Source organism: Falco cherrug, chromosome 7 (assembly GCF_023634085.1).
Source record: "Falco cherrug isolate bFalChe1 chromosome 7, bFalChe1.pri, whole genome shotgun sequence".
Classification (NCBI taxonomy): Eukaryota; Metazoa; Chordata; class Aves; order Falconiformes; family Falconidae; genus Falco; species Falco cherrug.
In genome coordinates, this window is record NC_073703.1 from 42,540,756 (window position 1) to 42,560,914 (window position 20,159).

Here is a 20,159-nt window from a genome sequence, read left to right on the forward strand (position 1 = left end):
ACTTTTAACTGTGAAGTTTGCAGCGGGAGAGACTTTCCTTCAAGCTGTTAGTGTTTTATCCTGGCAGGCTCCTCGAGGTTGTTGTGAGGAGTCTAGCCAGTTGGTGAGCTTTGTAATCTAAACCAGCTGTCCCAGGCTGAGGCCCCCATTTGCATTGTTTAACATACTTAGAAAATGAAGTGTTCATTTTTAACATTCCTCCTCCAATTGGTTTAATGCTGAATTACAGAAGAGAACTAAGCAAAACCAGGTGCTTTCTCTGTATTCTCTCCAGTGTCTGAGGAGGTACAGACGGCTCCCGATCTTCTCCATTACTTGCTATTTCATTCTTTGGACTATAAATGACTGAGGAACTGAAGTGCTAGCAGAGGGTAATGTTTGGAAAAGCTTTCTAGTTATTCATCAGCACAGACTCTGGTTTTTTTCCACCTTTCCCCAACGGTTTTGGACATGCAAGGATTAAAAAGGTAAGTGGTATGCATGAAATTTCTTTACTTACTGAAGGGAAACCTACTTGTGGAAAATATCTGTGGCAGGGATTCAGTATGCCAATCCACTTGCTGAAGCCATTTGTAAAGAGATGGGATCTCAGTGGTCAGAGGTGGGGAAAGATGATCTGTCTGTTCTAAAGCTGTGCTGTCTCTGACAAGTTCCTTCTTGATCTGTGCTTATACGCTGTGCTTTAGGAACCCCGGCATCTGCAGGAGTGCTGAACTGTGACAGCAAAAGATCCCACTGGCTACAGTAATTGATTTGAAGCTAATTAGTTACTATGCAGAAGTTAATTACTAGTTAAAATATTTTGCCTGCTGGGCAAGCTACTGTGACCAGCTGCATATAGTGTTGATAGGTTGAGCTGCACGCCTGTTAATAATTCTTGAGGGCATATGAGATCTTAAAGTAATAAGCAAGTGGAGAAGGTGGTTGCAGGCAGAACACATATGAGGCAGTAAGGTCACCCCCACACACACACCAAGAGGAAAGAATACATCATCTTGTAACAACAGAAACTAAAGACTGTCTAAAAACATCTGAGTTTTGTCTGACCAGTTTTATAGCGGGTTTTGTTAGCGTGCACTGCTCTGCAATAGTGCAGAGCACAGCCCAGTTACTAGGTATGTTAACATTCAGCTGCAACCTGTTGTATTTCCTTCTGGTGCTGTTCTTGCTATATGTAAAGCGAGTATGCAGTCTTTATACCAGTGCATGCTCTAAAATCTCTTCAAAAAGATTTGAGGAATCAATAAATGAAGTGCAAGCCTAAATGGATAACCTCGTACTTTGGATGCCTTGCATCCAACTCTAAGGAAAAGTCTGCACCCAATTTGCCTTTCCTTCTCACTTAAAAGCTGCCAACAAGCACGGTCTGTCTCTGCAGCACTATGAACAACCATTTCAGGGTTTATGTTTACTTTTCAGAGCTCTTGTCTATTGCCTCATTTCAAACAAATTTGTTCAAATGTATCGGTCACTGTTCGTGTGTGGTTTTGTCTGATGCATTTGTAGGTCTTGTTCAGCAGCTCAGTTTGCACTGGAAATCAAAGACAGCTCTAAGAGAGAAAATTGGCAGCTTGCTTGGGTAGCAGAACTAAAGCTACCTAAAATATCCCTTGCTTCCTGTACGGGTTTTGTGGGAACATATTGTATACAATTGCCATTCAGAACTAGAATCCAAGATAAGCAAGATGTGGGTCTAATTGTATTGAGAAGACGTTTTATATAAGGCAGTGGTAAAACACTGAAATCCATAGTACACAGAAAACAATAATTTCTTACTGTTCTTTCCTGGTTTTCTGTCTGCTAGTAAATACTTGGGTGTGGGAGCTTGGTTGATCAGAATTTTTACGCTCCAGGTAAGGAGTTCCAAAAACAGCTGTAGAGCTCTGTTAGCAAGGGATCCTCTTCTTTCAGTTGCAGTGAAGAGACCCAGTAGGTCCCACTAGATGCTAAGATGATATAACTGGGGAAGGCTCCATTGAAGGTAGTAACTTCTAGTAGCTGATGACCTGGCACAGTGTGTCTACTTGCAGAGCAACGTATTACTCAAGATTGAGTAAAGGGACAGAATCTGGCCCTAAGAAAATGGATTAATCTCAAATATAATCTCCTGGGGATGAAATGCGGTTTAGCGGTTAGAGCAACTGGCTTGGATTCAGGACCTCCTGCATGACATGTCTGCAGCCCTGCCAATGCATCGCACTGCGAGCTCAGGCAGGGCCTATGCTCTGGTTTACCCATCTGTAAAATGTGCATAATGTGAAACAAAACCTTTTATAGTCTCAAAAGGAAGGTGTCAGAGAGGGGCAAAAATGCTTCATTGAACATTGCACACTTGTTCATTAAAGAGCTGCTGTGTGGGGTGTCATAAAAAATAGATTAGTTAACAGACACATACGTCTGATTCCCATCCCAGTTGCATAAAACCACAGTAAAATGAGTGACCCTGAGATATGAATCTGGCCCACAGTTGTATTATTCCTCCTCCAGAGGCCAAATTAATGTTAGCAAAACTGTGGAATACACTGAAGTGTCACTAGATATTAATTTGTCCATGTGTATTGAATTCTATATAATGAGTCTGGATATCAGAATATCTTCAGCCTATTTTCTGTGCACATTACAGGATACTGACTGCTTTCACACTGGCCGTCTGCCTTTCAAGCCCTGGAAAAGCACAGGTGAGAGGTGCACGCAGAGATCTATGTACTGGTTTGTGCTGAAGTGCTATATGGCATGAGACTTAACTGGCTAGCAGGTGAATAGGAAGCTCTGTGGTCTGGGGTTTACATGAAAAGGAAGCTGTGTGGTCTAAGGGTTTAGAGGGGAGAACCTGGAGCCAGCAGGATTCTGGAGTTGAACATGGACTGAACTTATTGGCTCATCCTTGCCAGCTCAGCAAAATATCCCTGTAGAAACCTGGACCTCACTGAAAATCTGGTTCTGCCTCTGAGCTGAACACTTCTGGGAGAGGAAATAAGAAAAGCCATCCCATGAGAGCAGGGACAGCTCATTTCTGTGGTGGGGAACATCCATGCTTGAAAAACTTACTCGTATAAATAGTAGTTTTCTGTGTATAGCAGAATTTTGTCTTAAGACTGTTTAATTTTTGGACTGTGATCCTGAATGACTGCATCCTAGTTTACATTTTAATTTATGCCTGAAATCATTTTTGTTCAAGAGGCAGGACTTTTGAGGGTGTATGGAAGTAAATCAGTCCAGTTCTTGAAATAGCAGAAGCATTAGTTCTTTGTGTTCTTGGACTTTAAATTAGGAAAAACAGTTCCCAAAGGCATGTTAAGTTTGGATTCCTAGTTGATAATCCAGATATACTCAGTGTCCAAAGCTGTGTTTCTAAATACTTTTGCCAAAAGTCTCTGAAGTGTACTTGGTTTTTTTCTACTACATTGAAAATTTCCTGCACATAGCACACATTGATATTTTTGTGAACATCAGATCTGTATGGGAAATGGTTTTCATGCCCCTGGAGAACTGACTTCAAGGTTTTGTTTTTATAATTTTAAAAATATTGTTTCCATTGTGATTTTTATGAACATCTTTTACCTTAAATCAATTGTTGCTGTCTAAGCAAAAAGCAACTTGAAACCAAGATGATAGCAGTTAATTCCTAGAACAAAGTTCTAGAAAGTTGTTGAAACCAGTTCTACAGTAGTTTCATATATGCTTCTGAATCATCATTTACTGTCCAAAAGAAAGTAATTTTGTTCAAAACTACCTTAACTTTTCCTGCTAACCCAGGTGTACTGTATACACCACAGCACAGACAAGAGAATAAAAGCTAGAGTACGTACATTCATTAAAATACATGGCTGATTGTACATTCTTCCATCAGAATATATTGGCTTTCCACAACATGATACCAAAACATCTCAGAATGCCAAAATAAATGAAAGCAGAATTCCTTCATACTTGTTTGACACTTCTAGCAGTGGTGTTGTGCATTCATCTGTGCAAGTGGCAGGTGCATTCCAAACAGTACCATCTGTTTCACTTTGTGTCCCCTCCCTTGTTCCTGCCATGGCCACTTCCACTGGCTTACTCCTCTAACCCATTGCCTCCTATCTACAACCTACTACCTTTCCAAGCATGAACCCAAGTACTTTACTCTTCCGCTGATTTCTTCCACAAAGTCCAAAAATAAGTGTCTTCGTCATTTAGCTATAACAAAAAAGGAAAGTACCTTGAGCGCACTCTGTCCCTCTGGCTACCTCAGTGGTTCCTGTTCTGGATCTCTCTTGCTTGCGTTCCTCGGTATAACCTATTTACTGGCGGGATCCCATGCTTGTGTCAGCTGTTTGACCCACGGCTAAAAAGCTGGAGGCCCACCCAAAAAACTAGGGAGGAGCAAGGAACGGTTTTAGTGGGCTTTGACTCGATCACCGCCAGGACCCTCACAGCTCTGGAAGTGCTGCGGGTTACTGAGGAGGTGCCTAGGACTCAAGGTGGCAGCCCTGACAAAGACCAGCGCCACAGGGTGGGAAGGAACAAGGCCCCCAGTAACCTTGCAGGCCTAGGATGTGTCATCTAAAGGTTTATGCTCCAAAAACCAAAAGGCTTGGTGTAAATGAAAAGCCTTACTTTCATTAAGCTTGTTATGTTTTAACTGTGGCTTAAGTTCAGTCGGATGGCTGACATGTTGAAGCAGATGTACCAAACAGACCGTCCGTGGAGTTCTAGAGCCTGTTAGAAAGGTTAGCTAGTGCCTTTTAACTGAGCATCCCCCCCGCCCCGGCAAAATGAGCCCCCCCACCCCAGCTCTGGCAAAAAGACCCCAAAACACACGACTAAGTTCTCTTTGAACAGACGATGTGGAGCCCATCGCAGGTTACGGCAGGGCCTGCCTCTGAGCTAAGGGGCTGCCCTTGTGCTGAGGCCCCAGGTCTGTGCCTTGCTGGCTGCCCTCTGGGGAAGGGGCTTTGGTTCGGTGTGCTGGAAACTGCTGGACAACTGTACTAAGCAGAATAATCCAGATGAGCATTTGACTCTGCAACCCTCTCCTTTCACAGTCACTGACTGTCCTTTGTTTTCTCATTTTAGCAACAATGCACTAATGGGTTTGACCTGGACCGTGCCTCTGGGCAATGCTTAGGTAGGACTTTAATTAAACCAGTACGTTTCAATTGGGGTTCAGAAATCCTGACTTTACTGAGTTAACATTGTGCTGTTGTTAGTATGTTTTACTTGAAAAGTTCTTGCTGTGTGACACATATGTGTGTTTGTATGTATGTATATACAAAAATATAAATATATATATATAAGTGTGTGTGTGTCTGTATGAACATGAGTTTACTCCAGTCTTTGACACCGTTGAGATACTAATGGGCTGTCAGTGTTTCTCAAATAGCAATGATGCATTTTGAAGGGAGCTTGGTCTAGTTGCCAAATGACAAGGGTTGTTCACTCTCCTCTTCCTCCTTCAAATTCAGTATTTACAGTCTTTGTTGGCAGCCTCCACCTGGAGGCTCAGATAAAGTCTACCACAGCTCCACGTAGAAACCCCAAGTAAATTGTTGAGGTGATATAGGGAAACACACCCTTTGCCCTATAGCATGTTTTTATCAATGGCACTCAATCCTCAGGGCAGCACCTTCTGCATGCATTAAAGTCACTCAAACAACAAGGGAAAAAAACAGCAACAGATTGCTTGCTCTGTTGTTGCTGCTGTGTCCCAAGAGCCAGGCAAGTCCTCAGTTTAGCCAAACTATTTGTACCTTTTTCAATTTAATTTGGCGATGATCTCAATCAGAGCAAGAAAGAGGCCTGAACTGCATCCCCAGATCTGAACATCCCTAACTTTTTCTGTGGGAGGGAGCTTAGGAGTTCCAAATCAGGATCCAAGTTTCACAGCTGGGCAAACCAAACCACCAGTGTTTGAAATCCCGATCTGCATGTTGTGGTTTGGACAGACCCTCTCAGAGGAACAGGCGGTAGCATGCTGTAGCCATGTGTAAATCAGTGTTTAAACTGAACATTTATGGAATAGCAAAGCAGGCTTCCCCTCTCCCTCCACCCTCTAATAGTGAAGCAAAAGAAGTAGAACACAGGGTAATGTTGAATATATGGGATGTTTCCTGGTTTGGTATGATCTAACTTCAAAATAAGGCTCAACAAGGAAGGATTAGCTTTTCCGTTCAAAGAGAGTATAATTTTTTTTAGGAAAATCTAAGAAAAATGTTAAGTATTTTTTGATAGGTTCCATTCAGAAGCAATCACTCATTTAACTTTTGCAATTTCTTTCCAGATATTGATGAATGTCGGACTATTCCTGAGGCCTGCAGAGGAGATATGGTGTGTGTCAACCAGAATGGTGGCTATTTATGTGTACCCCGAACAAACCCAGTGTATCGATCACCATATCTGAACCCTTATTCAAATATTTATCCACCACCCCCAGCACCAGGCCCCATTCCTAACTACCCTACTGTTACAAGACCTTTGATGTGTCGATTTGGTTACCAGTTGGATGAAAACAATCAGTGTGTTGGTAAGTAGTGGAAATATTTATTCTATATTTTTATTTATATTAAAGCTTATCTGACATTGCAGAAACAATTGTCCTGCAATTGTCCTTTTGTTACTGAATCACCCAGTCCCAGTACTTTGAAGTTCAGCTCCATGTTTTTTAAAGGATATGAGCTGTACATTTCATATGGGCATTATTCAATGCAAGCTAAGATATGATTTAATCCTATTATTTAATCAGGAAACTCACTTTTATGAGAGGAGCAATGTTTTTATGAAATAACTATCTGATGGCAGGTGGTTTGTCAATGCATCAAAGGCATGCTCATGATGCTCGTGATTCTGTCCTTGAGAGAGAAGGTGGCCCTCTATTTGAAGTGTTAGATGGGGACCGAGGAAAATTTGATTCAGTTCTTGGCCATGTGCGACCTTGTTCAAATTTCTGGACCTTGGTCTTCCTTCTGTAAATGGTAAAAATAAGAATTGTTTCCTCCCATGCTGTGCATCCTTCACTTGGACTATAAGCCCTTTGGAGCACATACATTTCTTAACTTAGAGGGTGGTACACAACTGTTAGCACTGCCATTGCTTTAATGACTAGAGACTCCAGCTGAGACTGGAAGTCCCTTGTTCAAGGCACTGTGCAAACGACACATGGGGAAAGAATTGCTGCCCCAACAGAATGCTGATGTTGTCTTAGCACCTTAATGTTCTCAAGTCTCCAATATAGAAAAAAAAAAAAAACCCAACCCCAAACTATGAAAGATGTCTTGAGTTGGTAGTTTTTCTGCTTTTGCATCTTTTGCTAGATTCTGATTCTACTTATACCATTTTATACTGCGCTTAACTTCATGACAAGGCGTTACTCAAATTTAAGGGACGTTTAGATCATATCCTCTTGGTTTGCTTGCTTTTGATAATGACACGTTACAAAGGAAGGGAAAGAAAAATTCTGAACTACATGGAAGTAAATTCCACTGTCCAAAATATTTATTTTGATGCCAGACTTGGAATCCAGAGATCAGGATCAAACTGATGCCTCGGGGTAAATAGTAGCTCAGGTCTACTACAAAGTTAATCTATAACCACAACCACTACTTATTTCTCTATCTCAGATGTCCTAATGAAAGTGAGATTTTTATCTGTTAATACATGTAGCTAATTGTCTGAAGGTTTTTATCCAAATTTTTGTTGAAACAGGACTGGTCTTTGACAAGGAAAAAAGCTGAAACCACACAAGATATGAGCTTTCAATAGAGAATTTTGCCTGTCTTTAGACTAAGGAACTGCATTTAACTCAGAACATTTCTTTTTTTGAATGCTGCTGCAGAACAACATAAGAGCTAAGACTGACTTGTCTTTTAGGCTGATTCTGCCCTATTGTCTGACATTTCTGGCAGGACTTGGTTTCAGCTGATGTACTTTGTTTCCTTCCCTTGTGAGGAGACCATGATGCTTCACGGGAGCTGTGAGAGTCTGGATTTAAATTCAGCTATTGCGGCACATTTTTCTGTCTTTGAATCATTGCCCTCATTATGTTCCAAGGTGGGAAAAACTTATTTTCTCACCAGCACTAGCAGTAATACCTACTGGAAAATTTTACAAAAACTGGGGTTTTTTAATGAGGAGTCTTGAAATCCTGGGATAACTGATGAGTTTGCTGTAAAAATAAGCATGTATACTGTCCAGTCCTTTGAAAACTGCAACTAGTCCTTCTCATCTTAGCAAACTTATCAACCTCAGCTGTTTTATGTACTGACTTGCAGATTTCCAGAAGTGTTTTCATTTTGCTAACTTTGATGTAGACAAATCAGGAAATGGGACAGTTAATGGAAAAGTGCTGAAGTCAAAGTGGAAATTAAACCCCTATATTTTACTGTTTGGCCTGCTGCATGCAAACCATACTAATCAAAACAGGTGGATTTTGGAAAATTTTGCAGTGGACCTTCCAGCCTGTGAAGGGCTTATATGTTCCTATCCATGCCGGCAGAAATGTGAGGACTATTGCTTTCTTGAGTCAGAGCTGTTCACTTCTTTAACTTTCAAATACGGCAATTTAACTGTGAGGGAAAATTTGGTGAATAGAGACATTGACAAGAAAAGATTGTAAAGGACAGACGGCCATTTGAGTACCACAGTGAGATAGGAGTGGTTTTTGAAAGTCTACACTAGGTTTGAATTTGGGCAGATGGTGGATCATGTTTGTGTTAAAGGAAGAAACCCAAAACTTAAAGAAAACAAGACCTGTCTGTGCTGGGGGTAGACTTCATTTCTCATTTAGTGAAATCCTCTGGAGACATTCACTGCCTTGATGCAGTATTTATTTGTGTACCTGTGTGCCCGAGGATGGAAAGTGTGGACACCAAGGGAAGTGGTACAAGTACATGTCTTGCTGCACTGGTGGTAGAAAGGCATGATCCCCTGTTCCCAGGACTTCTGGTGCAGCTAATAGGGTGATGTGCAGTTTCATGCTTGAAGGCCTTGGGGGCAAGACACTGGGGAACCTTGACAAGGTCCTCAGGATCAACCAGAATTTTGCCCAGGTTATTCAAGAAAGTCTGAATCACATGAATCATGGCTCCAGCCTATTATAAGCTAATTATAAGCATTGCTCATGTTAATGGTACTTTAGTTGCTCTGTGCTTCTCTGCTTGTCAGCATTCAGCATGCTCTTAGGATATGAAGCACTTCAAGGATTGATTTTATGGTGGGATGGTTGAAAAGAGAAAACTGGAAGCTATGTTGCCCAGTAGCTGAGCCACTATATTAATTACAGGCTTGTTATGTTGGTGGCCTGGCACCATCTTCCAGCACCTTCTTTCCAAATAAAATTAGTCACAGGTATTTCCATTAGAGGTGATGAGACTGTTTGCTATTGACTTCAGGGGAAACAGAGCTATTCTAATGCCAATGTTTCTGAGAAATCTCCAGTTTTAAACAGCGTACACATTTTTGTCTGGTCAGATATGGAGTTACAGGTCTGGGCCACATTTTCTATTGTTAGGCCAACAGAAATCTTTACTTTCTCTTTAAATTCCAGTCAAAACGGCTTATTAAACACAGGAACCTTCCCTGGGAGATTTGCAGTCTCAGCTTTGAAGTGCTGAGCTTCCAAAGTGAAACAGAATAAAAATTTGATCTAAAAGCTGTATGAGATTTAACAAGCTTTTTTTTATTATTATTATTTTTTTATCCCCACCTTTGCCAGAGCTGACAGAAATGTAGGAAGGCTGTGAGAAGGTCGCTTTGTCCCAGCCTGGCATCTAGCCTGCCTGCCAGGGCTGTGCGTTCCCTGGCTCTCAGAGGAATCTTCACCCCTGGTGGTTCAAATAACATTCCCCCTCATGAGGTGTGTCTGATGTATTCCAACACAACAAAAATAGAAATATAAGCCATTCTTCTCCCTTTCAAGCTTTTTTGGCCATATCCGTTCTGGCCTGGATGGTCACAGACAGGGGTAAGGTGCCCACGTTCCTTCCCCATCCTGTTCATCACTCGGTCTTAGCAAAACTCTTATCTCCAGATCTCGTCCTTTGTGAAAACAAAAGCTTTCCTGGCACAAGTGCCTCCCAAAGATACCTGTCAGTGACCACTTTGCCCAATCCTGTGTCCTCTGCATGGTGCAAAAGTAGCTGTAGCCATTTGTGGCAACAGGCAGAGAAATATTTTAATGATAATTACTTTTAAAATCTTCTGTGCGTTTGATTCCCAATACGTGGTATTCTTACCCCTGGAGCTGCTGAATGCTTTGTATCTTGTATGTGTAAATGTCCTGTGTTTTCAACAGCACGAAGTCTGTGTACACTCATTCCAAAGCAGGTTGGGAATGACTTATAACCACAATTAATGCTGGAATAAAAGACCACATACAGGAAAAAGCAAAGAACATCTAGCACAAGAGCACTGCTTGAACTGTTTGTCTTCTGATGCTACTTCTCTATAAATACAAAATGGTTAGTCATTATAATGATTTTTTGTTCAAGGAACTTGATCTAGTAACTGTTGACAGGATTAAACTGCAGCAAGGGCCCGTGTTCTTGCATTATACATTCATATGATGAGGGCTATTTCCAATTTCCCCTCACTCCACCTTGCTGTTTCATGATTTACAATGATCTTTAAAACACGCCTCAAGCACAGATCCTTCCGGGCATTGTGGAAAGAGCTGTAATGGGTGGGCTCTTGTTTTTGCTTTCTCTCCCATTAATGCATGTGCACAATGTGTGGAGATGATGGGGGTGTGGAGGCATCTAAGAGAGTTAAATGGAGGAACTGGAGAAAGCAGACCCCAAAGACATAGAAGTAGGTGTTAGGAAAGGTGTAAGCATAAGGCAAGATGAGTATGACCTGCAGGCAGAAAGAAGGGAGGAGGCCAGAGGTATTAATAAAATAGAAAAAAGGCATCGTCTTCTAGAAGAAAGAAGCATAAAACCAGGGAAATGGAAAGATGCTTTTTTCCAGATTTAAGAGAGAACTGTTCTTCGAGGCCTCATCTGTAGAGCAGTCATTGCTTCAGATTTCCCCATTTCTCAAAGACTGCCAGGACCTCCTACGTTCCCCCCCTACACGTCCCCAGTCCTACATTTGTGGAGTGAAACTAGTGAAACTTCTTCCTTCAAAACATTACTTTTGCACAGATGGGTTTTAGATCATTATCATTTATATCGTAAGAATACCTAAAACCCACATCCAAGCTGCCATTGTACTGACCTGCCCTGTGTGCAGCCTCATTAAGAACAGCCTATGCCTAGATGAGGTTTCAAGCAAAATGAAGGAACCAGATGTGCATGTCTGGGAAGAAAGAAGGGAAATGAAGATAGAGGGAACTGAGAGGAGGTGCCCAGGTCTTGTGGCAGGCCCACAGCTGGACTGGGAATAGAGCCCAGAATTCCTTATCCAGTGGCTTAGCCACTAAGCCAAGCTGACTCCTAATAGTGACTTTTCTAGTGACCTCTCTGGGCATATAGAAACGGGAGGAAGAAAAAGAGGGAAATGCAGCAAGGAAATTATGCCCTGAAAGGGGCTGTGTAAAGAAGAAGAAAAAAACGGAATCTGCTCCTGCCATGGCCTTTTTTAACCCTATTTGGTTCAGCTCTGTCTGTGTCTTTCCCCTTTCCTCTTGGTCTGTGAGACCTGAAGGCTATGCATGTTAGGGCAGCACTGCCATCATGTCCAAATTAGCTAGGAAAAAAAAAAAGAAAGCTTGCATGAGAACAGGTTCCACAAGAGGTTTCAGGCAGCCTACTGAAAGGATATGTAATTGATGACAACTCCTCATTAAATTAAGGGCCATGTTGTGTAGTCTTTATTCCTAAGGTGGTTTTCCTATTGGGTTTTGTATGGGGAAATGTAAATTTGGACCTCACGCTGCTGTAGTAACAGAAAAGTTGCCTCTAAAGCATCTCAAGAAGAAGCTGTAGTTGGTAGCTAAGTCTTGGGTTGGAGGATTTTTCATTCAGATTCTGACTTTGCTGTAGATAAACATGCTGGGTATTTTGGGGCTTCAGGTCATTCTGCTAGTCCTTACAGTAGGGTCCATCAGTAGGGTCATTCCTACAGAAATTTGACTATCAATAAATGTATCCTTCCCCAGCAGAATTTACCAAGGAGGATGAGCGTGGAAATGCTGCTTTTCACTGAAATGAATCAATTTCTGGTGGAGGAGTTGGCTTTATACATAATATTGCTGTCTGTATCTGTCTGTAGCAGGGTAAACTGCGCCTTCTGTGGCTTGGATTATTCCTTTCATTCTTTGCTAAGTGCAGTGTGGGAGGAGTATGGTCTGGTGGTTAAAGCACAGGCGAGTGCTTTGTTTATTTGTGAAGCTTCTACTACTCACAGAGAAATAAGTAAAACTGAACCAAGAACTATAACGTGCAAGCCAGCAAGGCTGGCATGTTATTAAGAAAACTGGCATCTCCGTGCACTGGAATGCAAAGTAGCAGACTCCTGGGTATGGCAAAGTGTAACAGTTATTACAAGTCCTTCATTCTGTATGTCAGTGCCTTTCAGGCGTCACTGACTGACTGTATTTATGTGTGATGATGTGAGAAGGGAAAATAAACACTGAACTACAGTCATTCTGTGTGGATATCTGGATAGTCAACTGGAGACCATAAACTTTTAGACCTCTGATTACAGGCGCCGTTGATTTTGGTGAAGGTTTTATGGTCTTGGAGCAGGAGTTCTTACAGTGAATTTATTTTTTAAAATAGCTAACTAAATAATAACTAAATGAGTTAAAATCAGATTTAAGTTAATCTGTCTTGAGCCTAGGCCACTGTAGCTTATGGCTGGGGAGTTTGGTACCATGTTTTCCTCCCGCCAGACTCCTGATACCATGATAAGGGTTTCCTAGACATTGTGAGAAGAATTAACAGCTGGTCAGAAGACGACCTTATTATTAAAAACTGTGGCCACCAGGAGTGTTTGAATTTGCTTTCACCTCTAGCTTGAGCTAAACTGATTCTGTCGGTGGAAGTGTCTTCACCTGCTTATTGGGGTGTTAAGAAGTTTTCTGGTTTTTTCTGTGCTGGGAGCCAGCAGGAAAGCACAGTGACATACAGAGGGGGACAGCTGAATGATAACTTGCCACGTTACAAAACATAACTTTGGTTTGTATGCAGAGAAGGGGCATAAGCACAGAAGGGACAATGTCTGTGTCATCTTAGATATGCAGGCCACAGTCCAGACACAGGACGGTTAAAATCGCTCTAGACTGTGACCTCTCTGTTTGCTGGCATGTTTCAGTTTTCTCTCTTCCTTGGAATTGTATGATACTTAGATACACAAGGTGTCAAGAACTCAGGAATCCCATCTCCCTTGCTTTTTGTAGACTGCAGAGGGAAAGGGCATGCAAGGGAAAGAGGTTTAACTGAAACTCTGGGTTTTGGTTGGTTTAATGGCCTCAGTTAAGCTTGGTCTCTGAATTGGGGGTTATTGGTCACTGGGCTCTGAGCCAGATAATACATAGACTTCAGTTGTCACTAAGAGCTAGTTGGCAGGAGGTTATATCTGACTCAATTCAGAGGAGCAGTAATCGTGCCCAGCCTGCCATATTCTCAGGCATGTGCTGGCCAGGGCAGGCTCTCACCCCTGCTGTTAATCTCTGAATGATTCCTTAGACTCACTGCTAACAGCGGTTTGATATGTGGGGCTTTGTGGCCGCCTTGCCTTTATTATGTCTTACTTCCAGGGATTTCAGCAGTGCCAGATCAGTTAAAGCCACTATGTACCAATTAGCTCTGTCTGCTCTGGGGCAGATTTTGTGAGCTTTCCTTTGTGGGATAGCTGTCATGCAAGGAAGTCCCACCAACTAGACCATTGTAGGGCTTAAAAGAAAATTAAGTCACTTAATGGTGCCGAAAGATTGACAGACTTCATGAGTACCCTTTCCCAATTCATTGGCTCTGTGGCTTGTTCTCTCATTTTCCTATGGGTGTCTGGTTTGGCTGTGTTTGACAGTCCACGCCTAGCTTTCTGCTGGGACCCTAAGGGACTGTGGTTGCACGAGTGATGCCTTCTCTGCCTCCCTGTGGCATAACATGCAGAGTTCAGTACATGACAGTGTCTCTCCTTACCTGGAAGGCTTATTTATTTTCAGTGCCCTTCATAGCACCAGCAGTCAGCTCAGACCGATGTTAATTTTTGCATGCATTTGTAGCACCCACAGTGCCTAGAGATGGCAGTGTTCTCAACAACTTAAAAGTCACCGTTTTTCTTGGCCTCTCCCTTATATTTTTTGGGTCAGCTTTGTTTCTTTTCACTTGGTTCCAGCCTGAAATTGGCCATGGTTATATGTCACAATCAAGATGTTAAGCCAAAATATATAAAAAATATGAATTGGCTCCTTTGCCGATATTAATCAGCCAGATGGACCTATGTTTTGCCAGACTCTATAGGCAGAGGTAATGTGCTGGCATTGCTCCTTTGTCTTGTCCCTAAGACACCAGACCCATGACAGAGCTGCCACGCAGAAACAGAAGAGCTGTCTGACATTGTGTGGAGTTTAACATGCTCTTGACTCCTTCATCTGCCAATTGACTGGCTTCCCATTTAAGTAATTCAATGAGATGAGAGAATTTTTCAAAGTAAATAGAGCTACCAGAAGATGAATGGGAGTTACACACCACAGCCCAGTTCAGGGGAGCAGTTTCAGCATTCTGCCTCGTGGCTGCGATGTGCTGCCCGCTGGGGATGACAAGATGCCCTGAAGTCCATCTTCAGTTTTAACATCAGCAAAACCCTCTCTGCTTTTAGTTCTTTTCAACCATAACTCTTGGTTGTAGGTGCCCTGTAGTATTAGGCTATGCTGCAGTATGAGGAGAAAAAAGGTCCGGATGATAGGGCAGTAGTATAGGTGACAAGACAGCTGAAATGAAGGCCCAGGTCCCCAAAGCTTGGTTAGGGCCCTCGTTCTCACTGACCTTCATCCTCAGTAGAAATTTAACACATAAATGCCCGTCAGTCTGGCCTGCAGACTTTTCCACAGGCTGCCACTATGACCTCAGACCTCTTTGCTCTATCTTGTTTTCAGAATTGAAAACTTATCTGAGGAATCTCAATATCTGAGCAATCAGCTTGGAAACCCTGGAGAGGTCTAGGTTTTCAGGCAGAGGCATTAGCACTTTCTGTAAGTCAGGGTGTGACAGAGTCCTCATTTGGGTACTTGCAAGTGTGTCTATACAAACTCATAAGTCCTGGAAAATTTCCTTAGCTTTTCTATGGTTTAGCTCTACATCAATAGCATGCTGTTATAGTTAGAATAAACCTGTTTGTGTTCATGAGGCATTCAAATACTGAAAATACAAGAAATGCTTCAGCTAGACAGGGAGAGCCTAGAAGGAAGGGAAGAGGTGTGCATCATAAACTTGCAGGGTCTGAATGAATCCATGATCTACTCTGCTTGGTCTGACGCTGTTGCTTGGTTTGGGGTTTGGTTTGGTTTTCAACAAAAATAAATATGTGCTTTGTTTTAATATTTTGAGATTGTTTCTATTTTCCTTTTTTTTTTTTTAAGTAAAATTCTTGTTTTCCAGCCAGTCCCCTGACAGCCCCCTGAGTAAATGAAGCATTAGCTACTGAGCTGGTAAATTGCCGACTGGATCAAAGGCATTAACTGGTTTTGTGGTACAGCCCAACATATCTGTAGGTGACACTGAATGGGAAGATTGTACAAACAGTAATACATGGAAGTCTACAAAAGCTACAACTGTGGTCAGGAAATTAAGGGAATGGAAACCCAGCAACAGATGAAAAAGTAACCTAACACAGGGTCATCTGATGGAATATGAATGGTAGATGTCAAGAGCAGTGTAGCATGGGGCGGTTTCTGGCAGTGTTACTAAGACTTCCCTTCCCAGATAAGAGAGGGAGTACTCCTTCAATATGTTCTGCTGAGAATGGATCCAACCCACTGATACTAAGTGTAAGTACTTTACTACCAGATAAGTGTAGATAAATTTATGGAAATCTCAGTACAGAACAACAGTAAATTGGGGGCATTACTGAGGCTGACTTTGATCAAAAGACTTCAGTGTATTGTAAAGCTTGGGGTAAGATGACAGCAATTGGAACTGTAAATGCCAGAGAAGGAGCAGTTGTGCATGGTGGGTGGTACAAAAGAATGATTATTCCTGAATAGGGTATAATTTGCTGAAATGAAGGAAAACTACTTTTACACTGGACATAGTACAGCCCTTTATGACAGTGCAGTGTATCAGGTTATAGAAGAATACAGTAGGTATGTAGTGGAGGAATAGCATAAAACCTATCAGCAGAAGCATTTAACAACTGCCTGGAACAGTTGTTAGCAGGAAAGGGTCTTGCACAAGTTGGGGGTGGGATAGGTGTTATCAGGTATCTTTAAATTGCTGTGTTTATGAGTCCTTTGATGCATTTCCAGCTTCCAGTGTGCACAGAGGCACAAAAGAAAACTGTTTGCTTTATCTAACACTGCAGAGAAAAGTTCGTAGCACGGGTAAGAGCCTCCACCCGTTAAATAACAGTTATTGTCACTATGATGGAGTAAGGCAAAGCTGAGATAGCTTAAATGGGTTGGTAGCCTGACATCCCCTTTCCAAAGGAGGAATCTTGGAGCAGTTCAGAGTCAGTTTGCCAGACTGCCCTGGAGCAGAAACTGGGCCAGGGAGAGGCGATATGGTCTGGAAGCTATAGCACGCTGCTCATTTCCTGCTATCGCAACCCCTGTGGGGAATCCCAAACCAGGCATAGGCTGGAGCAGCCTTGGATCATGCTCATGTATTTCAAAGGCAGACTGCAGCAATATATAATATGCTGGTTGCCAGCAAATCACTAAGCACTGCATCTGGATCTTTAATTCAGGAGCAGATTTAAATTATTTTAATTAAAACCAGGGCTGACTTTCTGATGGAATAGCCCAGAACTGTGCATTGACAGCTATCAGTTCGTTTCTTGCAGTCACCCCAAAAGACTGTAGCATGCCACCTTTAGGAAGGAGGTGTTCTTCCCCACCAAATCAGTGCTATTTGAAAATTAGGTTTTGTAAAACCTACATTATGTTATTCAGGTAGTGCATGGCATTTTGAGGCAAAATTCTCAGTGAAAACAGTGATATTTATTTTTTTTTTTTAATTTTTTTTTTTTTTTTTTGCTAGCACCATGACAATTTGGCTCATTGACATTTTCAGGAAGTTTAACTAGCCATAGATGAAAAATGGCGTAAGAGAATAAGATTTTTTTGACAGGGTTACACGTAAGACTTCCAACACTATCTATGATTTTAATTGAAAAAAATGAACATTTTATCTCCATATCAGTTTTTTAAACCTGAGTGTAGGTTTGAGCCCAGAGAGCTATGGCATAGATGTGTCCTACACAGACTGGAGAATACCTCTAAATGTAATTAGCAGCTGACAATTTATAATATATCCATTAATGGCCAGCAGGTCATGTGCATTCTGAAGCTGTTAAGTGATGTACATTGTTACAAGATACAAAATACGATCGCACTCTGCCCCACCAAAATTTCAAGCTGACCTCTAGAAACTTGGGACATTAAACCATTTCAGGGATACATAATCCATCCTTGGCTCATTCCCTCTGAGCTGGGAGAGATGTGAAATGCTGAATTAAGCACTATCTGCAGTATTTGATTGGAGATTAGATTGATTAGAAAGACTACAAATGGTAAAATGCTAATCATGCTAAGAATTTGCCAGATGTGCTTCTGTGCTGGAGATTGTGCCTTCTAAAATGTGCCTGCTTTCTTGCATGACCAGAGACCTTGCGGTAATAAGGGGCTAATAAAGGAAAGTACTATGATAAAGGAAAAAATGTAATTTACCCCTTCACTAGAATAGGTCCACATGATGCAAAATTCACTGGGATGTGCCTTCTGGAAAGTAAGAGCAGCTGTTTGCTCCAGGGATAACCACAGACATTAAATGTTCTTGCTGGTTGGGAACATCACCTTTTTTGTTTGTTTATCCATTTACTTTTTTTCTTGTTGTTGATACCTAAACAGAACATGTTTTGCAGGCCAGGCTACTTGGAATTGGACCATTTGACTTGGGAATGCTCAGTGTGAACATGTGTCTTTCTGAGCTTTCATGGATACTGTGAGAGCTGGTGGGTCTGCCTGTGACATTGGTAATACAACTGGCCACATGTTCAGCCTTCAGCACTAGTCAGCAGTTTTGGAATTCTGGTGTGAAGAAGGTAGACTTACCCTGAAGCTTTGGGGACAAAAATGTGTAGAACTTTATGTGTGAGTGGGCAGTCCTGATTCTAGCTGTGTTTGTACAGTATCCAATGACATAGTTCTCCCACCTCAACAGTTTCTAGTAAATTACGTAGATTCATAAAATATTGCCGCTGTGATGAACTACACGGATAAGGTTTACAACTGATCTCTACATACAAGCATTCTAAGTATTTTCTCTTAGCTACCTCCAAGAGAGAGCTCAGTGTGCAGTGAATTCCAGTTGCCTTCACAGGCACCCAATTCTCCCAGTGACACTTGTTCCCTCTTATAAGACATGGGCAAACAGAAGGGTATCCAGCAAAGGACCGCTATGGTGGTTTACTCTGCCTTAATTAAGATGATGAGGCTGGTGAGGGAATTGTATTGCTTGCTGTTATCAAGTGTCTAATGTGAGTGTATAGAGAAGATAAACCCAGGTGTTCATCTCAGAGGTGCACATGGACAGGAACAGGCAAAAGTTTCAACATGGGAAATTCTTATAAAACCTAAGGAGAAATGCTATCACTGTGAAGGTGGTCGAACATTGGAACAGAGGTTCATAAAGTTTGTAGCTAAAGGTTGTATTCTTGGTGAAATTCAAACCTCGGCTGGAGAAGGCCCTGGCTGAATTGCCCCTGCTTTGAGTGGAAGGTTGGACCATATGACTTTCAGAGCCATTGCACAAGGCATATTTGAGTTGACTTCTGAGACTGCAGTGCCTGAAGTGCAGGAGCCTGTGTCTGGTACCAGTGCTAGCCTTTAATTTATCTAAGACACCCATAAAATGAAAGTGATAATCTCTTTGTCACATAGACTTCGAATTTTAGCATTGATTTTAAAGTACTGTACAATCTTTGGATGAAAGCTCATATAGTGAAGTAGAAACAATAATCAGAAGTGAAGGATTTTATTCTCAGCTTTTCAGTGAAGTGAATCTTGAGTTTCACAGGGTGCAAATTCAGCCAAGACCATCCAGATTAACACATCAGTTTTACGCCAGGATCAGTACAGGGGAAGATGATCTGCCCTTATCTTGATTGATTTATTGATTGACAGACAGGGTCCAGGACTCTTGCAAGTATTAGGTAAGCTTTATTAGAAATTTTCTTTGCTGCAATTTTAGCCCTACATCTTGTCTTGCCTGGGAGTTTCACAACCATCCACAACCTGTCATGGTCCTGCTCAAAACTGGCAGTTCTTGGAGCTAGACAAAACTCAACTTTCTGCTTCTAAAGGCTCGGCACATCTACTTTGGGGGCTTACTATCTCAGGATTTCACAAATCTTAAGATTTCTGTCTTAATTTATGCATTAAAGGTAACAAAATGGGGTTTAAAACAGAGAGGGGGGTGGGGGGAAGAGGGAGAGGGAGGGAGGGAGAAAGCTCTTTGAGATTAAACAATTCTTTTTCCAGGGAGCTATGAACTGAGAGTAAGGAGAGCAGGAGAACTGCCGGTAGACATCCACATCACACACTAATTGGAACAAAGTAAACTTCCCATATCCACAGTTTTCATTTATCCAGGAAGGTTTGCAACCCAGTTGGCTAGTGGCAATTTTTGGAACATTGCAAGCAAATGTGGCTCAATCATAAAACAGTGAATGCCAAATCTGAGTTAAGGCCAGTTATTTGAGTAGGGATTATAGGCCTTTTCCAATGATCACCACCACAGAAGTAAATAAATAGATAGCTTGCTATGTATACACTCAGAGGGGAATGTTGCCCAACATGCATAACTCTTTGCTATTAACAGTAATGAGGACACAGCTGTCTGAGACTGGAAGCCAGTATTTGCAGAGGATAATTCTCAAAGATTTTTCTTCTCTCCTGGCTTTTGTCCACTACCCGTTCTTTGCTTACAAAAGAGCCCAAAAGGCCCTAACATTTATGCAAGAATTACCTTGGCTTTGTGGCACTTTTGAGACTGTTATAAAGCATGCTGACACATGGACAG

The 20,159-nt window shown here is 41.9% G+C and overlaps 1 protein-coding gene across 4 annotated transcripts in view; it reads left to right on the plus strand.

Annotated features, from left to right (window-relative positions):
- Positions 1–20,159, plus strand: part of FBLN5 (fibulin 5) — a 55,778-nt gene that overhangs the window by 10,111 nt on the left and 25,508 nt on the right. For 3 of the 4 annotated variants that reach the window (XM_027804910.2, XM_005438881.3, XM_055716207.1), the window contains 4 exons: positions 275–467; positions 2,624–2,678; positions 5,056–5,107; positions 6,260–6,502. In XM_027804910.2, the coding sequence (XP_027660711.1) occupies positions 451–467; positions 2,624–2,678; positions 5,056–5,107; positions 6,260–6,502 (367 nt within the window). In that variant the 5' untranslated portion in view covers positions 275–450. The remainder of the gene's footprint in view (positions 1–274; positions 468–2,623; positions 2,679–5,055; positions 5,108–6,259; positions 6,503–20,159) is intronic. The other variant, XM_027804912.2, reaches the window with a different exon arrangement.